The 23,945-nt window shown below is 51.0% G+C and overlaps 1 protein-coding gene across 2 annotated transcripts in view; it reads left to right on the top strand.

The window, feature by feature from the left end:
- Nucleotides 1–23,484, top strand: part of LOC120941722 (mucin-2-like) — a 24,901-nt gene extending 1,417 nt beyond the window's left edge. The window contains exons 2-3 of one of the 2 annotated variants that reach the window (XM_040355343.1): nucleotides 16,136–16,262; nucleotides 18,465–23,484. In XM_040355343.1, the coding sequence (XP_040211277.1) occupies nucleotides 16,136–16,262; nucleotides 18,465–23,008 (4,671 nt within the window). In that variant the 3' untranslated portion in view covers nucleotides 23,009–23,484. Of the gene's footprint in view, nucleotides 1–16,135; nucleotides 16,587–18,464 lie in introns of both variants that reach the window. The other variant, XM_040355342.1, reaches the window with a different exon arrangement.
- The last annotated feature ends 461 nt before the right edge of the window (nucleotides 23,485–23,945 follow it).

Here is a 23,945-nt window from a genome sequence, read left to right as displayed (position 1 = left end):
GATCCTCCACCAACCAACAATAATTCTGCCCCCCCCCCCACAGACTGGCTACCGTAGGTGAAGGAACCCTCGTTGGCCAAACCCTCCTTGGCCAAACCCTTGTTGGCTGTCACTTGCAAACTCGAAGTTTCAGTTCCTCTATACATTTTCGATGAGATTAAGGTCTGGTGAATAAATCAAATATTTGATCGTCCGACCAACAATAATTCTCCAAATCTAAATACAGTGCCACACAAGGCCTAGTGACACGCCTTAGCGCCAGGAAGCCAGGCCACAGCTGATATGTTGACAATTCAGTCAATCACCAGGAAGGTAATGGTCTGATACATAAACTTCCAGATATTAAATATGGATATATATATTAATATTTGATAAAATATCATATAGATAGGTAATAGTGTGTAAAGAAGCAGCTATTTAAAACATACTATCAAAAAGACGTATGTATCAAAACATAAAAGTGAGAGTACCACTCTAAAAAAACAGCAAAGTTCAATGTGGTCAAACAGCGCTAAAAATTGGTAGTGATTGTCCAATTTCAAATAAAATAAAATAACATGCAGGTATTCATTGGAAACGGATTAGGGAGATCAAGGTAGTGAAGAAAGTTGATAGAATATTCTACACCTCTTCCCAGGATAAGTCACCACTTGTGGGGCACACTCCCCTTCGGGGTACTCACTCACCAAAAGGCAAAATATAGTATGCACTGAAAGGTATCTTTACTCTCTGGATCCTCCGTTTCTCAAGTGGGTATCAGGCAAAGGGTCAGCTCCACATAAAAACAGAGAAGGGTACCAGACAATAGTGTAATCCCGTTTTTATTAAATAAATGAAGCAATCCCTTTTAAAACAGCAGATCCCCGCTCAATATGCACGTACCGCACAATAGATGGTAACACACATGGATCATCGGTAAGTGAAGGTGTCCTCTGACCGGCATCCAATCTCCCAGGTAAACTTCACAAACAGGTTTGCTAGCCAAAGTTTGCAGGAAACCGTCGAATGGAAACCGTCGTATGGGCAGAGTACACTATGGAACGCACGCTTGGAGCGCACGCGTCACTTCCGGGTCGCCGTAAGAATCTTACCCTGACCAGTTTCGCTGTCCAATCAGCTTCTACAGAGGGCGTCATTTATTTAATAAAAACGGGATTACACTATTGTCTGGTACCCTTCTCTGTTTTTATGTGGAGCTGACCCTTTGCCTGATACCCACTTGAGAAACGGAGGATCCAGAGAGTAAAGATACCTTTCAGTGCATACTATATTTTGCCTTTTGGTGAGTGAGTACCCCGAAGGGGAGTGTGCCCCACAAGTGGTGACTTATCCTGGGAAGAGGTGTAGAATATTCTATCAACTTTCTTCACTACCTTGATCTCCCTAATCCGTTTCCAATGAATACCTGCATGTTATTTTATTTTATTTGAAATTGGACAATCACTACCAATTTTTAGCGCTGTTTGACCACATTGAACTTTGCTGTTTTTTTAGAGTGGTACTCTCACTCAACAATAATTCTCCCCCTACAGAGTGGCTACAGTAGGTGAAGAAACCCTTGTTGGCCAAACCCTTGTTGGCCAAGGTTTCTTGGCTGTCGCTTGGCAACTCGAAGTTTCAGCTCCCTCCATACATTTTCTATAGGATTAAGGTCTGGTGAGTGAAATATTTGATCCTCCACCAATCAACAATAATTCTGCCCCCCCACCCCACAGACTGGCTACGGTAGGTGAAGAAACCCTTGTTGGCCAAGGTTTCTTGGCTGTCGCTTGGCAACTCGAAGTTTCAGCTCCTCCATAAATTTTCTACTGGATTAAGGTCTGGTGAATAAAATAAGTATTTGATCATCCGACCAACCAACAATAATTCTGCCCCCCCCCCCACACAGACTGGCTACAGTAGGTGAAGGAACCCTCGTTGGCCAAACCCTTGTTGGCCAAACCCTTGTTGGCCAAGGTTTCTTGGCTGTCGCTTTGCAACTCAAAATTTCAGATCCCTCCATACATTTTCTATGAGATTAAGGTCTGGTGAGTAAAATATTTGATCCTCCACCAATCAACAATAATTCTGTCCCCCCCCCCCCCCCCCCCACAGAGTGGCTACAGTAGGTGAAGAAACCCTTGTTGGCCAAACCCTTGTTGGCCAAGATTTTTTGGCTGTTGCCTGGCAACATGAAGTTTCAGCTCCCTCCATACATGTTCTATAGGATTAAGGTCTGGTGAGTAAAATAAGTATTTGACCCCCGACCAACAATAATTCTCCCCCCACAGACTGGCTCCAGGGGGCGCTCATGTGGTCCACAGATAAGTCCCGTCAATGTAAGAAGGTTCTTCTAACGACAGCTCGTTATGTGTATAGAAGACACCTGTCCACAGAATCTCTTTCCTCCAATCACATCTCACCATCATGGGGAAGACCAAAGATCTGTCAGAGGATGTCGGGGAGAAGATCGGAGATCGGCGCAAGGCTGGTATGGGCTACAAGACCATCAGCAAGAATCTCGGTGAGAAGGAGACGACTGTTGGAGCGATTGGAAGAAATACAAAATATCCATCGATCGTCCTCCTCGGTTTGGAGCTCCATGGAAGATTTCTCCTCATGGGGTGAGGATGGTCATGAGAAAAGTGAGGGATCCGCCCAGAACTACATGGGAGGAGCTTGTGAAGGATCTCAAGGCCGTTGGGACCCCAGTCACCAAACACACCATTGGTGACACACTACACCGCCATGGATTGGAATCCTGAAGCCCCCGCAGGGCCCCTCCTCAGGAAGACACAAATACAGAATGTCTGAAGTCTCCCAATGATCATCTAAATGATTCAGAGAAGATCGGGAGAAAGTTCTGAGGTCAGAGAAGATCGGGAGAAAGTTCTGAGGTCAGAGAAGATCGGGAGAAAGTTCTGAGGTCAGAGAAGATCGGGAGAAAGTTCTGAGGTCAGAGAAGATCGGGAGAAAGTTCTGAGGTCAGAGAAGATCGGGAGAAAGTTCTGAGGTCAGAGAAGATCGGGAGAAAGTTCTGAGGTCAGAGAAGATCGGGAGAATGTTCTGAGGTCAGAGAAGATCGGGAGGAAGTTCTGAGGTCAGAGAAGATCGGGAGAAAGTTCTGAGGTCAGAGAAGATCGAGAGAAAGTTCTGAAGTCAGAGAAGATCTGGAGAAAGTTCTGAGGTCAGAGAATATCTGGAGAAAGTTCTGAGGTCAGAGAATATCTGGAGAAAGTTCTGAGGTCAGAGAAGATCGGGGGAAAGTTCTGAGGTCAGAGAAGATCTGGAGAAAGTTCTGAGGTCAGAGAAGATCGGGAGAAAGTTCGGAGGTCAGAGAAGATCGGGAGAAAGTTCTGAGGTCAGAGAAGATCGGGAGAAAGTTCTGAGGTCAGAGAAGATCTGGAGAAAGTTCTGAGGTCAGAGAAGATCGGGAGAAAGTTCTGAGGTCAGAGAAGATCGGGAGAAAGTTCTGAGGTCAGATGAGACTAGAATTCATCTCTTTGGCATCAACTCGACTCGCTGTCGGAGGAAGAAAAATGGTGACTATGACCCTAAGAACTCCATCCCTACAGTCACATGGGGAGGGGGAAACATGAGGATTTGGGGGGTTCCTCTGATAAAGGTCCAGGCCGACTTTGCCGCATTGAGGGGCCAATGGGCGGGGCCGTGTATTGTAAGATCTTGGAGGAGAACCTTCTTCCCTCAGACAGAACACTGAAGATGGGTCATGGACGGGTCTTCCAGCATGACAATGACCCAAAACATACTGCCAAGGCAACAAAGGAGGGGCTCAAGAAGAAGCACATGAAGGTCAAGGAGTGACCTAGCCGGTCTCCAGACCTTAATCCTATAGAAAATGTATGGAGAAGCTGAAACTTTGAGTTGCCAAGAGACAGCCAAGAAACCTTGGCCAACAAGGGTTTGGCCAACAAGGGTTTCTCCACCAACTACTAAGTATTGTCTTGCTTGGGGGATCAAATTCTTATTTTTACTCTCCAGACCTTAATCCCATAGAAAATGTATGGAGGAGATGAAACTTCGAGTTGCCAAGAAACCTTCAGGATTTAGAGAAGAGAAAATCCCTCCTGAGATGTGTGGAGACCTGATCACCACCTACAAGAAACGTCTGACCTCTGTGCTTCCCAACAAGGAACCTCCCCCAACTACTAAGGAACCTCCCCCAACTACTAAGGAACCTCCCCCAACTACTAAGGGGGTCAAATACTTATTTTCCTCCATTTATAACATTTGTATCATGTGATCTCTCTGGAGTTTTGGTTGATCTTCTGTCTCTATCATATAAAATACACCTAAGAGAAAAATGATAGACCCTTCATTTCTATGTAACAATCTGAAGGGGAGACGATCGGTATTCCCCCCCCCCCCTGTATATACACAAGGGGTAACATAAGTATTGAACCCGTCACCCATGTAAATCTATTAGTAAAGGTGACATGAAATGTTCCCCACATGTCGGTAACAAACCATACATACAAAGACACCAAAACAAATAAGTTCAGAAATTAAGTTCTGTGTAATGGAATGGAAGGACACGGGGGAAATATTAAACTGAAATGTATTTAGTACTTGGTGCAAAATCCTTTGTTGGTAATGACGGCTTGAAGACGCCTCCTGTATGGAGAAACGCGTTGCTCAGGTGGGATTTTGGCCCATTTCTTCCACACAAATCTTGAAGGTTCCTCTTCTATGATCTCTGATCTTTGGTTCTTTCCAGAGTTTTTCTGTTGGATTCCAGTCATGTGATTGGCTGGGCGGTTCCTTATTTTCTTTCTCCTTGGCTTTGGGAGGATTGTCCTCCTGAGATCTCCTCCCTCCTTTCATCTCCATCATCCTGGTAGATGGCAGCAGATTTTTATCGCCATTCATCCTTCCTTCAATGATAGGAAGTTTGCCGGTACCGTATGCTGAAATACAGCCCCGCCCCCACCATGATGTTCCCGCCTCCAAACCTCACTGTTGGTATCGGGTGTTTTTTGGGGTGATGTGACCTTCAAACATGGGGTGTATGATGGACTCCAAAGAGTTACATGTTGGTCTCATCTGACCAGACGATATTCTCCCGAATTTCACAGTCTTGTCTAAATGTTGTGCAGCAAACTTTACCCGATCTTCACCACCATGCTTCTTCTTCAGCAATGGAGTGTTGTGTGGTGAGCGTGTATACAGGTCATGGAGGGTGCGTGGTGAGCGTGTATACAGGTCATGGAGGGTGCGTGGTGAGCGTGTATACAGGTCATGGGGGGTGTGTGGTGAGCGGTCATACAGGTCATGGCGGGTGCGTGGTGAGCGTGTATACAGGTCATGGCGGGTGCGTGGTGAGCGTGTATACAGGTCATGGTGGGTGCGTGGTGAGCGTGTATACAGGTCATGGCGGGTGCGTGGTGAACGTGTATACAGGCCATGGCGGGTGTGTGGTGAGCGTGTATACAGGTCATGGCGGGTGCGTGGTGAGCGGGTATACAGGCCATGGTGGGTGCGTGGTGAGCGTGTATACAGGTCATGGTGGGTGCGTGGTGAGCGTGTATACAGGTTATTGGCGGGTGTGTGGTGAGCGTGTATACAGGTCATGGTGGGGGTGTGGTGAGCGTGTATACAGGTCATAGCGGGTGTGTGGTGAGCGTGTATACAGGTCATGGTGGGTGCGTGGTGAGCGGTCATACAGGTCATGGGGGGTGCGTGGTGAGCGTGTATACCGGTCATGGCGGGTGTGTGGTGAGCGTGTATACAGGTCATGGCGGGTGCGTGGGGAGCGTGTATACAGGTCATGGAGGGTGCGTGGTGAGCGTGTATACAGGTCATGGGGGGTGTGTGGTGAGCGGTCATACAGGTCATGGCGGGTGCGTGGTGAGCGTGTATACAGGTCATGGCGGGTGCGTGGTGAGCGTGTATACAGGTCATGGTGGGTGCGTGGTGAGCGTGTATACAGGTCATGGCGGGTGCGTGGTGAACGTGTATACAGGCCATGGCGGGTGTGTGGTGAGCGTGTATACAGGTCATGGCGGGTGCGTGGTGAGCGGGTATACAGGCCATGGTGGGTGCGTGGTGAGCGTGTATACAGGTCATGGTGGGTGCGTGGTGAGCGTGTATACAGGTTATTGGCGGGTGTGTGGTGAGCGTGTATACAGGTCATGGTGGGGGTGTGGTGAGCGTGTATACAGGTCATAGCGGATGTGTGGTGAGCGTGTATACAGGTCATGGTGGGTGCGTGGTGAGCGGTCATACAGGTCATGGGGGGTGCGTGGTGAGCGTGTATACCGGTCATGGCGGGTGTGTGGTGAGCGTGTATACAGGTCATGGCGGGTGCGTGGGGAGCGTGCATACAGGCCATGACGGGTGCGTGGTGAGCGGTCATACAGGTCATGGCGGGTGCGTGGTGAGCGTGTATACAGGTCATGGCGGGGGAGTGGTGAGCGTGTATACAGGTCATGGTGGGTGCGTGGTGAGCGTGTATACAGGTCATGGCGGGGGAGTGGTGAGCGTGTATACAGGTCATGGCGGGTGTGTGGTGAGCGTGTATACAGGACATGGCGGGTGCGTGGTGAGCGTGTATACAGGTCATAGCGGGTGTGTGGTGTGCGTGTATACAGGTCATAGCGGGTGTGTGGTGTGCGTGTATACAGGTCATGGTGGGTGTGTGGTGAGCGTGTATACAGGTCATGGCGGGTGTGTGGTGAGCGGGTATACAGGTCATGGCGGGTGCGTGGTGAGCGTGTATACAGGTCATGGCGGGTGTGTGGTGAGCGTGTATACAGGTCATGGTGGGTGCGTGGTGAGCGTGTATACAGGTCATGGCGGGTGCGTGGTGAGCGGGTATACAGGTCATGGCGGGTGCGTGGTGAGCGTGTATACAGGTCATGGCGGGTGTGTGGTGAGCGTGTATACAGGTCATGGTGGGTGCGTGGTGAGCGTGTATACAGGTCATGGTGGGTGTGTGGTGAGCGTGTATACAGGTCATGGGGGGTGCGTGGTGAGCGGTCATACAGGTCATGGTGGGTGTGTGGTGAGCGTGTATACAGGTCATGGGGAGGGTGTGGTGAGCGTGTATACAGGTCATGGCGGGGGAGTGGTGAGCGTGTATACAGGTCATGGCGGGTGTGTGGTGAGCGTGTATACAGGTCATGGCGGGTGTGTGGTGAGCGTGTATACAGGTCATGGCGGGTGTGTGGTGAGTGTGTATACAGGTCATGGCGGGTGCGTGATGAGCGGTCATACAGGTCATGGCGGGTGTGTGGTGAGCGTGTATACAGGACATGGCGGGTGCGTGGTGAGCGTGTATACAGGTCATGGCGGGTGCGTGGTGAGCGTGTATACAGGTCATGGCGGGTGTGTGGTGAGCGTGTATACAGGTCATGGCGGGTGTGTGGTGAGCGTGTATACAGGTCATGGTGGGTGCGTGGTGAGCGTGTATACAGGTCATGGTGGGTGTGTGGTGAGCGTGTATACAGGTCATGGTGGGTGTGTGGTGAGCGTGTATACAGGTCTTGGTGGGGGTGTGGTGAGCGTGTATACAGGTCATGGTAGGTGTGTGGTGAGCGTGTATACAGGTCATGGCGGGTGCGTGGTGAGCGTGTATACAGGTCATGGTGGGTGTGTGGTGAGCGTGTATACAGGTCATAGCGGGTGTGTGGTGAGCGTGTATACAGGTCATGGCGGGTGTGTGGTGAGCGTGTATACAGGTCATGGCGGGTGTGTGGTGAGCGTGTATACAGGTCATGGGGGGGGTGTGGTGAGCGTGTATACAGGTCATGGCGGGGGAGTGGTGAGCGTGTATACAGGTCATGGCGGGTGTGTGGTGAGCGTGTATACAGGTCATGGCGGGTGTGTGGTGAGCGTGTATACAGGTCATGGCGGGTGTGTGGTGAGCGTGTATACAGGTCATGGCGGGTGCGTGATGAGCGGTCATACAGGTCATGGCGGGTGTGTGGTGAGCGTGTATACAGGACATGGCGGGTGCGTGGTGAGCGTGTATACAGGTCATGGCGGGTGCGTGGTGAGCGTGTATACAGGTCATGGCGGGTGTGTGGTGAGCGTGTATACAGGTCATGGCGGGTGTGTGGTGAGCGTGTATACAGGTCATGGTGGGTGCGTGGTGAGCGTGTATACAGGTCATGGGGGGTGCGTGGTGAGCGTGTATACAGGTAATGGCGGGTGTGTGGTGAGCGTGTATACAGGTCATGGGGGGTGCGTGGTGAGCGGTCATACAGGTCATGGCGGGTGCGTGGTGAGCGTGTATACAGGTCATGGCGGGTGTGTGGTGAGCGTGTATACAGGTCATGGCGGGTGCGTGGTGAGCGTGTATACAGGTCATGGCGGGTGCGTGGTGAGCGTGTATACAGGTCATGGCGGGTGCGTGGTGAGCGGTCATACAGGTCATGGCGGGTGTGTGGTGAGCGTGTATACAGGTCATGGTGGGTGCGTGGTGAGCGTGTATACAGGTCATGGTGGGTGCGTGGTGAGCGTGTATACAGGTCATGGTGGGGGTGTGGTGAGCGTGTATACAGGTCATGGTGGGTGCGTGGTGAGCGTGTATACAGGTCATGGGGGGTGTCTGGTGAGCGTGTATACAGGTCATGGCGGGTGTGTGGTGAGCGTGTATACAGGTCATGGCGGGTGTGTGGTGAGCGTGTATACAGGTCATGGCGGGTGTGTGGTGAGCGTATATACAGGTCATGGCGGGTGTGTGGTGAGCGTGTATACAGGTCATGGCGGGTGTGTGGTGAGCGTGTATACAGGTCATGGGGGGTGCGTGGTGAGCGTGTATACAGGACATGGGGGGTGAGTGGTGGGCGTGTATACAGGACATGGGGGGTGTGGTGGGCGTGTATACAGGACATGGGGGGTGTGGTGGGCGTGTATACAGGACATGGGGGGTGAGTGGTGGGCGTGTATACAGGACATGGGGGGTGAGTGGTGGGCGTGTATACAGGACATGGGGGGTGTGGTGGGCGTGTATACAGGACATGGGGGGTGTGTGGTGGGCGTGTATACAGGACATGGGGGGTGTGGTGGGCGTGTATACAGGACATGGGGGGTGTGGTGGGCGTGTATACAGGACATGGGGGTGAGTGGTGGGCGTGTATACAGGACATGGGGGGTGTGGTGGGCGTGTATACAGGACATGGGGGTGAGTGGTGGGCGTGTATACAGGACATGGGGGTGTGGTGGGCGTGTATACAGGACATGGGGGGTAGTGGTGGGCGTGTATACATGACATGGGGGGTGAGTGGTGAGCGTGTATACAGGCCATGGCGGGTGTGTGGTGAGCGTGTATACAGGTCATGGTGGGTGTGTGGTGAGCGTGTATACAGGTCATAGCGGGTGTGTGGTGAGCGTGTATACAGGTCATGGTGGGGGTGTGGTGAGCGTGTATACAGGTCATGGTGGGGGTGTGGTGAGCGTGTATACAGGTCATGGCGGGGGAGTGGTGAGCGTGTATACAGGTCATGGCGGGTGTGTGGTGAGCGTGTATACAGGTCATAGCGGGTGTGTGGTGAGCGTGTATACAGGTCATGGCGGGTGTGTGGTGAGCGTGTATACAGGTCATGGCGGGTGTGTGGTGAGAGTGTATACAGGTCATAGCGGGTGTGTGGTGAGCGTGTATACAGGTCATGGCGGGTGTGTGGTGAGCGTGTATACAGGTCATGGTGGGTGTGTGGTGAGCGTGTATACAGGTCATGGTGGGTGTGTGGTGAGCGGTCATACAGGTCATGGTGGGTGTGTGGTGAGTGTGTATACAGGTCATGGTGGGTGTGTGGTGAGCGTGTATACAGGTCATGGTGGGTGCGTGGTGAGCGTGTAAACAGGTCATGGCGGGTGCGTGGTGAGCGTGTATACAGGTCATGGCGGGTGTGTGGTGAGCGTGTATACAGGCCATGGTGGGTGCGTGGTGAGCGTGTATACAGGTCATGGTGGGGGTGCGTGGTGAGCGTGTATACAGGTAATGGCGGGTGTGTGGTGAGCGTGTATACAGGTCATGGCGGGTGCGTGGTGATCGGGCATACAGGTCATGGCGGGTGTGTGGTGAGCGTGTATACAGGTCATAGCGGGTGTGTGGTGAGCGTGTATACAGGTCATGGTGGGGGTGCGTGGTGAGCGTGTATACAGGTAATGGCGGGTGTGTGGTGAGCGTGTATACAGGTCATGGCGGGTGCGTGGTGAGCGTGTATACAGGTCATGGCGGGTGTGTGGTGAGCGTGTATACAGGTCATGGCGGGTGCGTGGTGAGCGGTCATACAGGTAATGGCGGGTGTGTGGTGAGCGTGTATACAGGTCATGGCGGGTGCGTGGTGATCGGGCATACAGGTCATGGCGGGTGTGTGGTGAGCGTGTATACAGGTCATAGCGGGTGTGTGGTGAGCGTGTATACAGGTCATGGTGGGGGTGCGTGGTGAGCGTGTATACAGGTAATGGCGGGTGTGTGGTGAGCGTGTATACAGGTCATGGCGGGTGCGTGGTGAGCGTGTATACAGGTCATGGCGGGTGTGTGGTGAGCGTGTATACAGGTCATGGCGGGTGCGTGGTGAGCGTGTATACAGGTCATGGCGGGTGTGTGCTGAGCGTGTATACAGGTCATGGTGGGGGTGTGGTGAGCGTGTATACAGGTCATGGTGGGTGCGTGGTGAGCGTGTATACAGGTCATGGCGGGTGTGTGGTGAGCGTGTATACAGGTCATGGCGGGTGTGTGGTGAGCGTGTATACAGGTCATGGCGGGGGAGTGGTGAGCGTGTATACAGGTCATGGCGGGTGTGTGGTGAGCGGGTATACAGGTCATGGCGGGTGTGTGGTGAGCGTGTATACAGGTCATGGCGGGGGAGTGGTGAGCGTGTATACAGGTCATGGTGGGGGTGTGGTGAGCGTGTATACAGGTCATGGCGGGTGTGTGGTGAGCGGGTATACAGGTCATGGCGGGTGTGTGGTGAGCGTGTATACAGGTCATGGCGGGGGAGTGGTGAGCGTGTATACAGGTCATGGCGGGTGTGTGGTGAGCGGGTATACAGGTCATGGCGGGTGTGTGGTGAGCGTGTATACAGGTCATGGCGGGTGTGTGGTGAGCGTGTATACAGGTCATAGCGGGTGTGTGGTGAGCGTGTATACAGGTCATGGTGGGTGTGTGGTGAGCGTGTATACAGGTCATGGTGGGTGTGTGGTGAGCGTGTATACAGGACATGGCGGGTGCGTGGTGAGCGTGTATACAGGTCATGGCGGGTGTGTGGTGAGCGTGTATACAGGTCATGGTGGGGGTGTGGTGAGCGTGTATACAGGTCATGGCGGGGGAGTGGTGAGCGTGTATACAGGTCATGGCGGGGGAGTGGTGAGCGTGTATACAGGTCATGGCGGGTGCGTGGTGAGCGTGTATACAGGTCATGGCGGGTGTGTGGTGAGCGGTCATACAGGTCATGGCGGGTGTGTGGTGAGCGTGTATACAGGTCATGGCGGGGGAGTGGTGAACGTGTGTACAGGTCATGGGGGGTGTGTGGTGAGCGTGTATACAGGTCATGGCGGGGGAGTGGTGAGCGTGTATACAGGTCATGGTGGGTGCGTGGTGAGCGTGTATACAGGTAATGGCGGGTGTGTGGTGAGCGTGTATACAGGTCATGGTGGGGGTGTGGTGAGCGTGTATACAGGTCATGGCGGGGGAGTGGTGAGCGTGTATACAGGTCATGGCGGGTGCGTGGTGAGCGTGTATACAGGTCATGGCGGGTGTGTGGTGGGCGGTCATACAGGCCATGGCGGGTGCGTGGTGAGCGTGTATACAGGTCATGGCGGGTGAGTGGTGAGCGTGTATACAGGTCATGGTGGGTGCGTGGTGGGCGGTCATACAGGCCATGGCGGGTGCGTGGTGAGCGTGTATACAGGTCATGGCGGGGGAGTGGTGAGCGTGTATACAGGTCATGGTGGGGGAGTGGTGAGCGTGTATACAGGTCATGGCGGGTGTGTGGTGAGCGTGTATACAGGTCATGGCGGGTGTGTGGTGAGCGTGTATACAGGTCATGGTGGGTGTGTGGTGAGCGGTCATACAGGTCATGGGGGGTGTGTGGTGAGCGTGTATACAGGTCATGGGGGGTGTGTGGTGAGCGTGTATACAGGTCATGGCGGGTGTGTGGTGAGCGGTCATACAGGTCATGGCGGGGGAGTGGTGAGCGTGTATACAGGTCATGGCGGGTGTGTGGTGAGCGGTCATACAGGTCATGGTGGGTGCGTGGTGAGCGTGTATACAGGTCATGGCGGGTGTGTGGTGAGCGGTCATACAGGTCATGGCGGGTGTGTGGTGAGCGTGTATACAGGTCATGGTGGGTGTGTGGTGAGCGTGTATACAGGTCATGGCGGGTGTGTGGTGAGCGTGTATACAGGTCATGGCGGGGGAGTGGTGAGCGTGTATACAGGTCATGGCGGGTGTGTGGTGAGCGTGTATACAGGTCATGGCGGGTGTGTGGTGAGCGTGTATACAGGTCATGGTGGGTGTGTGGTGAGCGTGTATACAGGTCATGGCGGGTGTGTGGTGAGCGTGTATACAGGTCATGGCGGGTGTGTGGTGAGCGTGTATACAGGTCATGGCGGGTGTGTGGTGAGCGTGTATACAGGTCATGGTGGGGGTGTGGTGAGCGTGTATACAGGTCATGGCGGGTGTGTGGTGAGCGTGTATACAGGTCATGGTGGGTGTGTGGTGAGCGTGTATACAGGTCATGGCGGGTGTGTGGTGAGCGTGTATACAGGTCATGGTGGGTGTGTGGTGAGCGTGTATACAGGTCATGGTGGGTGTGTGGTGAGCGTGTATACAGGTCATGGTGGGTGTGTGGTGAGCGTGTATACAGGTCATGGTGGGTGCGTGGTGAGCGTGTATACAGGTCATGGCGGGTGCGTGGTGAGCGTGTATACAGGTCATGGCGGGTGTGTGGTGAGCGTGTATACAGGCCATGGTGGGTGCGTGGTGAGCGTGTATACAGGTCATGGTGGGGGTGCGTGGTGAGCGTGTATACAGGTAATGGCGGGTGTGTGGTGAGCGTGTATACAGGTAATGGCGGGTGTGTGGTGAGCGTGTATACAGGTCATAGCGGGTGTGTGGTGAGCGTGTATACAGGTCATGGTGGGGGTGCGTGGTGAGCGTGTATACAGGTAATGGCGGGTGTGTGGTGAGCGTGTATACAGGTCATGGCGGGTGCGTGGTGAGCGTGTATACAGGTCATGGCGGGTGTGTGGTGAGCGTGTATACAGGTCATGGTGGGGGTGTGGTGAGCGTGTATACAGGTCATGGTGGGGGAGTGGTGAGCGTGTATACAGGTCATGGCGGGGGAGTGGTGAGCGTGTATACAGGTCATGGCGGGTGTGTGGTGGGCGGTCATACAGGCCATGGCGGGTGCGTGGTGAGCGTGTATACAGGCCATGGCGGGTGTGTGGTGAGCGTGTATACAGGTCATGGTGGGGGTGTGGTGAGCGTGTATACAGGTCATGGCGGGTGTGTGGTGAGCGTGTATACAGGTCATGGCGGGTGTGTGGTGAGCGTGTATACAGGTCATGGTGGGTGTGTGGTGAGCGTGTATACAGGTCATGGTGGGTGTGTGGTGAGCGTGTATACAGGTCATGGTGGGGGTGTGGTGAGCGGTCATACAGGTCATGGTGGGTGTGTGGTGAGCGTGTATACAGGTCATGGTGGGGGAGTGGTGAGCGTGTATACAGGTCATGGCGGGTGTGTGGTGAGCGTGTATACAGGTCATGGTGGGTGTGTGGTGAGCGTGTATACAGGTCATGGTGGGGGTGTGGTGAGCGTGTATACAGGTCATGGCGGGTGTGTGGTGGGCGGTCATACAGGCCATGGCGGGTGCGTGGTGAGCGTGTATACAGGCCATGGCGGGTGTGTGGTGAGCGTGTATACAGGTCATGGTGGGGGTGTGGTGAGCGTGTATACAGGTCATGGCGGGTGTGTGGTGAGCGTGTATACAGGTCATGGCGGGTGTGTGGTGAGCGTGTATACAGGTCATGGTGGGTGTGTGGTGAGCGGTCATACAGGTCATGGCGGGTGCGTGGTGAGCGTGTATACAGGCCATGGCGGGTGTGTGGTGAGCGTGTATACAGGTCATGGTGGGGGTGTGGTGAGCGTGTATACAGGTCATGGCGGGTGTGTGGTGAGCGTGTATACAGGTCATGGCGGGTGTGTGGTGAGCGTGTATACAGGTCATGGCGGGTGTGTGGTGGGCGGTCATACAGGCCATGGCGGGTGCGTGGTGAGCGTGTATACAGGCCATGGCGGGTGTGTGGTGAGCGTGTATACAGGTCATGGTGGGTGTGTGGTGAGCGTGTATACAGGTCATGGCGGGTGTGTGGTGAGCGTGTATACAGGTCATGGCGGGTGTGTGGTGAGCGTGTATACAGGTCATGGTGGGGGTGTGGTGAGCGTGTATACAGGTCATGGCGGGTGTGTGGTGAGCGTGTATACAGGTCATGGCGGGTGTGTGGTGAGCGTGTATACAGGTCATGGCGGGTGTGTGGTGAGCGTGTATACAGGTCATGGCGGGTGTGTGGTGAGCGTGTATACAGGTCATGGTGGGTGTGTGGTGAGCGTGTATACAGGTCATGGTGGGGGTGTGGTGAGCGGTCATACAGGTCATGGTGGGTGTGTGGTGAGCGTGTATACAGGTCATGGTGGGGGAGTGGTGAGCGTGTATACAGGTCATGGCGGGTGTGTGGTGAGCGTGTATACAGGTCATGGTGGGTGTGTGGTGAGCGTGTATACAGGTCATGGTGGGGGTGTGGTGAGCGGTCATACAGGTCATGGTGGGTGTGTGGTGAGCGTGTATACAGGTCATGGTGGGGGAGTGGTGAGCGTGTATACAGGTCATGGTGGGGGAGTGGTGAGCGTGTATACAGGTCATGGCGGGTGTGTGGTGAGCGGTCATACAGGCCATGGCGGGGGAGTGGTGAGCGGTCATACAGGTCATGGCGGGGGAGTGGTGAGCGGTCATACAGGTCATGGCGGGTGCGTGGTGAGCGGTCATACAGGTCATGGTGGGGGTGTGGTGAGCGTGTATATAGGTCATGGCGGGTGTGTGGTGAGCGTGTATACAGGTCATGGTGGGTGTGTGGTGAGCGTGTATACAGGTCATGGCGGGGGAGTGGTGAGCGTGTATACAGGTCATGGTGGGGGAGTGGTGAGCGTGTATACAGGTCATGGCGGGTGTGTGGTGAGCGTGTATACAGGTCATGGGGGGTGCGTGGTGAGCGGTCATACAGGTCATGGCGGGTGCGTGGTGAGCGGTCATACAGGTCATGGCGGGTGTGTGGTGAGCGTGTATACAGGTCATGGTGGGTGCGTGGTGAGCGTGTATACAGGTCATGGTGGGTGCGTGGTGGGCGGTCATACAGGTCATGGCGGGTGCGTGGTGAGCGTGTATACAGGTCATGGGGGGTGCGTGGTGAGCGTGTATACAGGTCATGGTGGGTGTGTGGTGAGCGTGTATACAGGTCATGGTGGGTGTGTGGTGAGCGTGTATACAGGTCATGGCGGGTGTGTGGTGAGCGTGTATACAGGTCATGGCGGGTGCGTGGTGAGCGGTCATACAGGTCATGGTGGGGGTGTGGTGAGCGTGTATACAGGTCATGGTGGGGGTGTGGTGAGCGTGTATACAGGTCATGGTGGGGGAGTGGTGAGCGGTCATACAGGTCATGGCGGGTGTGTGGTGAGCGTGTATACAGGTCATGGCGGGTGTGTGGTGAGCGTGTATACAGGTCATGGCGGGTGCGTGGTGAGCGGTCATACAGGTCATGGTGGGGGTGTGGTGAGCGTGTATACAGGTCATGGTGGGGGTGTGGTGAGCGTGTATACAGGTCATGGTGGGGGAGTGGTGAGCGGTCATACAGGTCATGGCGGGTGTGTGGTGAGCGTGTATACAGGTCATGGCGGGTGCGTGGTGAGCGGTCATACAGGTCATGGTGGGGGTGTGGTGAGCGTGTATACAGGTCATGGCGGGTGTGTGGTGAGCGGTCATACAGGTCATGGTGGGGGTGTGGTGAGCGTGTATATAGGTCATAGGTGGCGTGTTCAATACTTCTGTTACCCGCTCTGTGTATCTGATGTGTATTTACATAAGTGACTGGAATTCAGATAAAACTCCTGATTTCTTGTTGCTCTTTCCTCCAGCTCCCGGTCTCCTTTCAGGAGGTGTCGGTGTATTTTACAGAAGAGGAATGGAGTCTTCTCCAGGACTGGCAAAGAGATCTCTATAAGGAGGTGATGCAGGACAACCTGGACTCTGTGCTCCTATTGGGTGAGTGTGAGATCCTGGACTCTGTGCTCCTATTGGGTGAGTGTGAGATCCTGGACTCTGTGCTCCTATTGGGTGAGTGTGTGATCCTGGACTCTGTGCTCCTATTGGGTGAGTGTGAGATCCTGGACTCTGTGCTCCTATTGGGTGAGTGTGAGATCCTGGACTCTGTGCTCCTATTGGGTGAGTGTGAGATCCTGGACTCTGTGCTCCTATTGGGTGAGTGTGAGATCCTGGACTCTGTGCTCCTATTGGGTGAGTGTGAGATCCTGGACTCTGTGCTCCTATTGGGTGAGTGTGTGATCCTGGACTCTGTGCTCCTATTGGGTGAGTGTGAGATCCTGGACTCTGTGCTCTCTTTTATTCTATTTATTTTATTTTCTATTCTATTCCTTTTTTATTCTATTTTATTTTATTCTATTCTGATCTATTCAATTCCTTCATTTTTATTCTATTTCTTTTATTTTCTATTCTGTTATATTCCTCCATCGTATTTCACTTTTATCTCTTACTGTTTTTATTGCAATATGTTTCGAATTTCGAACTTAAAGTGATACTAAAGGTTCCCTTTTTAGAAAAAACAAAAAACAAACACTGTGCAGCTCGTTTTGCACAGAGTGGCCCCAAACATCCTCTTCTGGGGTCCCTTGCCGGCTCTCGCGGCTCCTCCCCCGCATTAGATAAACCCCTCTGGGAAGCTCTCTCCTGTGGGGGTTACCTCCTAAATCATACACTCGGCATCCATTGACACCGATTGTATGACTCGGCTCCGCCCCTCGGTGACTGCGTCATTGGATTTGATTGACAGCAGGGGGAGCCAATGGCTGCGCTGCTATCAATCTATCCAATCAAAGCTGGGAGAGAAGGACGGCGGGAACGCGCAGAGTAGGTGAACTGGCTCAGGTAAGTAACACTGGGGGGGGGGGGTTAGTAAAATGGGGGGGGGTTCTGGGGGGCCACGGATTGCCATAGGATGCATTAAGGTGAAAAAACACGAACCTTTACAACCCCTTTAACCACTTAAGACCCGGACCTTTAGGCAGCTAAAGGACCCGGCCGGTTTTTGCGATTCGGCACTGCGTCGCTTTAACTGACAATTGCGCGGTCGTGCGACGTGGCTCCCAAACAAAATTGACGTCCTTTTTTCCCACAAATAGAGCTTTCTTTTGGTGGTATTTGATCACCTCTGCGGTTTTTATTTTTTTGCGCTATAAACAAAAATAGAGCGACAATTTTGAAAAAAATGCAATATTTTTTACTTTTTGCTATAATAAATATCCCCCAAAAATATATATAAAAAAATGTTTTTTTCCTCAGTTTAGGCCGATACGTATTCTTCTACATATTTTTGGTAAAAAAAAAATCGCAATAAGCGGTTGGTTTGCGCAAAATGTATAGTATTTACAAAATAGGGGATAGTTTTATTGCATTTTTATTATTTTTTTTTATTTTTTTACTACTAATGGCGGCGATCAGCGATTTTTTTTCGGGACTGTGACATTATGTCGGACAATTTTGACACATTTTCGGGACCATCGTCATTTTCACAGCAAAAAATGCATTTAAAATGCACTGATTACTATGAAAATGATAATTGCAGTTTGGGAGTTAACCACAAGGGGGCGCTGAAGGGGTTATGTGTGACCTCATGTCTGTTTCTAACTGTAGATGGGTGTGGCTGTAGGTGTGACGTCATTGATTGTGTATCCCTATAAAAGGGATCACACAATCAATGTCGCTTCCACAGTGAAGAACGGGGAAGCTGTGTTTACACACGGCTCTCCCCGTTCTTCAGCTCCGGGGACCGATCGCAGTACTCCAGCGGCGATCGGGTCCGCGAGTCCCGCGGCCGTGGTCAAGGAGCTTTGAAACCGGGTCGCGAGCACGTGCCCGCGACCCCACGGCTGGGTTTAAAGGGCAACGTACATATTCGTTGATGTGCCCAGCCGTGCCATTCTGCCGACGGAAATCGGTGTGAAGGGGTCCTTAAGTGGTTAAATTAATTTTGTTTCGTTGTCATTTATTTCAGGTTTTGTTTAAATTTGTTACTTTTGCGATTCGGAAATGTGTGTACATCCAAATCTCCGAATAACAAAAAAAAATGTTGTACGAATTTTGATTCATAACGAAACCGGCCGCACGTGTCTAGTAAGGAACCCTTAAAATGTTTCTTTTTAAAACGTTTTTCATTTGTGTTTTTTTCAGAAGACCTCTGGGAGCCCCATATTATTAAAACTGAAGATATGACTGTGGATGGAGAAGGTCCAGCATGGAAGGTGGAAGAACAGACCCAATGGGACGCGGACTATTCGAAGAGCTGGTTTGATAGGTACAAGAACTTCCACGGTGTGCTGGACAAAGTACACCACAGGTGCTCTGACTGCCGAGAGGTTGTGGGAAGCTGGTCTCTTCTCGTTGACCACAAACGGAGTCACCAGAGTGGAAACCCCAACACAAACCATAAGCCATTCCATCCAACGATCCAACAAATAAAACACAACCAGGGGAAGCCCTATAACCTCCGCGGCAGCAAGAAGTGGTCTTCTTCGAATCCATATCCAAGTCCAAGGTGGGCTTTTTCAACCAATGAAGAAACATACCCAGAAGGAGTGGACACGATAGCAGGTGGCAAAGCCCTCGTGAAATATAAAGAATTGGAAAATTTGGTGGGCACAAAAACCTTTGTTGGCCAGTTGGGAAACATGGCGGAAAATGGAAAACAGTTTTTAAAGTGTTTTAGCTGTCCGAAAATATTCACGGACGTTAACCTTTTCATCCAGCACAAAAGGTCACACAAAGAAAACAAGAGCTTCGCCTGCCCGGACTGCGGGAAAGGTTTCGTCAGAAAGTCCGTCCTGAAACTCCACCGAAGGACTCATACCGGAGAACGCCCCTTTGTCTGTTCCGAATGCGGCAAACGTTTCAGTCAGAGGTTCAACCTCGTGATTCATCAGCGGATTCACTCTGGGGAAAAACCTTATAAATGTCAATCCTGTGATCGGAGTTTCCGCTACAAGCCGGCTCTTATGAGGCACGAGAGCAAATGTGTGAAGACTAATCACAGAACACGTCCTGGAGGAAAGTCTAAGCACTCGCAACACCCTCCTTCAACTATGATTCATGCAGAAGCTAAGACCTTGGCCGGTAGACCACAGACATCTTCCACCTCATCCAATACTAAACCCTTTCCAGTATGCCTGACCCTGACCACTGGTGGGCAAGATATGGACACTTGCGTCTTGCAGAGTTCATCATCTAAACCACCAATATCTTCAACAAGCCCGGTTTCTTCTCAGTTGGTTCCTAGAGATAAGTCCTCTTCCAGACATCTCACCGGTCTTCAGTCTGCAAACAATCAATGCTCATTATCAAACAATTCAATCTGTGAACAATCTGGTACCAAGCCTCGGTCTATGGCATCTTCCTCATCAAGCAGTAAATCTCCATCTTCAGCCATCACTTCCATCCGTCATAAATCTTTGGCATCTGCACCATCTTACATACGTTATTCATCTGCTAATAGACACCCATCTTCTTCTTCTCACAAATTAAGTCCTTCTTCAAATGCAGTGGTTATTCATCAGTCTGGTATAAAGCCTAACTCAACAACATCCTCTTCTACTTATCCTTTATTAAAGATGGGGACTCCACCCAACTTGTCCTCAGAGTCGAGTCCCCCTTCAGGAGGACAACCTCATTTGATTTCCTCTTCTACAAACAATCATCAGTCAAGCTTGAAATCTCCTTTGGTCTTGAAATCTCCTCCGGTCTTGAACTCTCCTTCGATGTTGAAATCTCCTCCGGTCTTGAACTCTCCTTCGGTCTTGAAATCTCCTCCGGTCTCGTTTCCTGCCATGAATCGAGCAATAGGTGGCAAACGTTCATCGCTTTCATTTAGCCAAGGCTTTAAATCTCCCACAGCTTCACTGTCACCTAAATATCACCCAATGTACTCAAAATATCATTCAATGTCGTTGTCTTCTAATTGTATTACCAGAGGAACCAAGCCTGTTGTGTCTTCACCGTGTTCTATGTCTTGTCAATTGACTAATACCACTCTGTTATCCTCATGCAAACCCCCTCGATCTGCTTCCTCTAGACCGTCAGCCTCAGACTATAAAACCCCTTTTGTGAAAAACTCTTCATCCTCATCCTCCTTCGTCTACCATGAATCCTTTGCTAAACATTCCTTGTATGAGCATCATAGATCTCCCGTGAAATGCTCAACATCTTTTAGCTCGCCGTTGTATTCCAATCATGCTAACACTCCCTCGTCTTCATGTACAGTTCTGCATCCAAAGTCCGTAACTGCATGTCCCCCCCCAGTGCAGCCCATCCTCCATCATTCATCCAGTTCTAAGCCCCATTCTACACCGTCCTTATCTAAAGTTCCTTCACCCCATACCTTGACAGTAGGTAACGAACCTTCATTTAGGCCACCATTGGTCTTGACTTCCCCCAGTTGTAGTTCATCTGGTAATAAGTCTCCCTCACGGTCATCGTCCTTTGTCTGCGATAAATCATTCCCTAATTTTCCAGCCTCCATGCCCAAAAATTCTTCTTCCGTTCCAACACTACAACAATCAGCGATGGCCAGCAAGTCCGCGGTCAACTCGGCAAAAGGAACGAAACACCCAGAAATGAAGGAAGGTGGTCAGACAATGCAACCCGTTGAGAATCTGTTTGAATGCGGCCAGTGTGAGAGATCTTTCACAGACCTAAGCCAGTTTACGGAGCACCAGAAGACCCACTTGGGACCTAAGAACACATGCCCAGAATGTAACAAGATTTTCCATAGGAGGTCCACGCTCCTTCTCCACAAAAGAACTCACACGGGCGAAAAGCCGTACAGTTGTACCGAATGCGGCAAGAGTTTTAGCCAGCGTTTTAATCTCGTTGTTCATGAACGCATTCACACAGGGGAGCGACCTTACACCTGCAACGATTGCAACAAAGCTTTCCGCTACAGAACGGGTCTTCTCCGTCATCAGACACATGCCCTTTGTGTGAGGAAACGACCTGTTGAAAATTGTCCTGTCAAACCACCACCATCCTCTAGAGTAAAGAAATCTATCAGCTTGATAGATACTTGTCAAAGCCTAACAATGTCTAATGTATTATCCTCTTCTGGTTTGTCCAAAGATGCAACTCGGGAAGTACCACCTTCAGAAGATACCCAAGAGGACATTCCTTTGTTGCCACCAACATCCAAAACACAGTCCCTGACTTGTGAGAACACCCCAACAAAGACGTCAATGCCCCACAATGTTACCCGAGATAACATTCCACCAACACCACCAACATCTAGATCCGAATCACAGACCCTGACTTGTGAGAACACCCCAACAAAGACGTCAATGCTCCATAACGTTACCCGAGATAACATTCCACCAACACCACCAACATCTACATCGAAACCACAGACCCTGACTTGTGAGAACACCCCAACAAAGATGTCAATGCTTCGTAACGTTACCCGAGATAACATTCCACCAACATCTACATCGAAGCCACAGACCCCAACAAAGACGTCAATGCTCCTTTATGTTGCCCGAGATAACATTCCACCAACACCACCAACATCTACATCAGAATCACAGACCCCGACAAAGACGTCAATGCTCCTTAATGTTGCCCGAGATAACATTCCACCACCAACATCTACATCGGAATCACAGACCCCAACAAAGACGTCAATGCGCCATAATGTTGCCCGAGATAATATTCCACCAACACCACCAACACCTACATCCAAACCACAGACCCCAACAAAGACGTCAATGCTCCTTAATGTTGCCCGAGATAACATTCCACCAACACCACCAACATCTACATCCAAACCACAGACCCTGACTTGTGAGAACACCCCAACAAAGACGTCAATGCTCCGGAATGTTACCCGAGATAACATTCCACCAACACCACCAACATCTACATCCAAACCACAGACCCCAACAGAGACGTCAATGCTCCGTAACGTTACCCGAGATACCATTCCACCAAAACCACCAACATCTACATCCAAACCACAGACCCCAACAAAGATGTCAATGCTCCGTAATGTTGCCCGAGATACCATTCCACCAACACCACCAACATCTACATCAGAATCACAGACCCTGACTTCTGAGAACACCCCAACAAAGACATCATTGCCCCTTCTAAAAGCTCCTATGAAAACAAGATTGCTGGTAAATAAAAAAGAAAATGAGGCTTCTCGAGTGCCCTCTCCCCTTTCTCCTCCTCCTCCTCCTCCCTCTCATACTCCATGTTCTCCCCACCCTCTGAATGTTGCACCACCTCAGGCACCCCCAGTACAGAATATTGACCAAAACACCAACAGACCAAAAATCAACGGCAATGATGCAAACGGCTCAGGTTGTAACGAGGCACTAAAATCCGATGAGGAAAAGATGCAGTTTAAGTGTGAACATTGTAAGAGAAGCTTCGATAACGTGGATAAGTTCATGGAGCACCAGATCACGCACAGCACGGCGCGGCACGCGTGCGCCCAGTGCGGAAAGGCCTTCAGCAAGACGTCTCAGCTGGTTCTCCACCAGCGCACTCACACGGGCGAGAAGCCTTATTGCTGCCCCAAGTGCAGCAAACAGTTCAGCCAGAAGTTCAACCTGGTCGTCCACCAGAGGATTCACACCGGTGAAAAACCCTACAGATGTTCCGACTGCAGCAAAGAGTTCCGCTACCGCACCAGCCTCATCAAACACCAGAAATACGGCCTGTGTTCCTGATCTCCGAACCCCACACTACTACACCATTCTAAAGACTTGCAGGGGGGGGAAGATATCTCTGTACAGTTCAGATGTCCGGAGATCCTCCTCCAGGCACTCAGGGATAATGACCAAACTCAATGCTAATTGTTGTACTGTAAATGTTGAGGGGCCACTCCACCCAAACGTGAGATTTCAGCCGGGCTGAGCCACCTGCTGCTTTCTTTTACCTCCGACGGTGAGATCTGCCCTCCGGGGATATTCTACAATGAAAAAAAAGGGGTATCCGAGGGGCGCTGGGAATTTAATATGAGGTAGTGAGATGGCAAGAAACATTTGATAAGCCCACTGGCTTAGGTTAGGCTTCTCACAACAGGCAAGGCTACCCTACTGTGGGGGCTCCAGCAGGTTACCAGGAAAAGACATGGATATTAGACATGTGCAATTCGTTTAGTTTCTAATTAGTTTTTTAACAAATTCGGAAATTCGTTAATTCCAAATTTTCGTATTGACAAATTTTTTATTTCCGAATTTTCGGACTTTCGAAAATTTTGAAATTACGAATTTCCGAATTTTTACATTTCCGGGAATTTTCGTATTTCCAAATGTTTTAATTTCCAAATTTTCGTATTTCTGAACTTCGGAAATTCGGAAATATGAACATTTTTCATTTTTTGGAATTTCCGAATTTGAGAAACTTTTGAATTGTCGAATTTTTGAATTTTTGAATTTTCGAATTAAACAATTTTCGAATTTCGAATTTTTTGTGTTTGTAAAAAAAAAAGTTTTTTGAATTTATCTACACTCGGAAATGAAAAAATGCGAAAATTAAAAATTGTGAAAATTGAAAAATTCGAAAATTTTTGACTTTTTCAATTTTCAATTTTTTTTATTTTCTAATTCGAATTCGAAAATTAAAAATTCGAAAATTTGAAAATGAAAAAAATCGAAAATTCGA

This window comes from Rana temporaria, chromosome 5 (assembly GCF_905171775.1).
Source record: "Rana temporaria chromosome 5, aRanTem1.1, whole genome shotgun sequence".
Classification (NCBI taxonomy): domain Eukaryota; kingdom Metazoa; phylum Chordata; class Amphibia; order Anura; family Ranidae; genus Rana; species Rana temporaria.
Note: the sequence above shows the minus strand (reverse complement) of the source record. Positions and strands in the feature narration are given on the sequence as shown.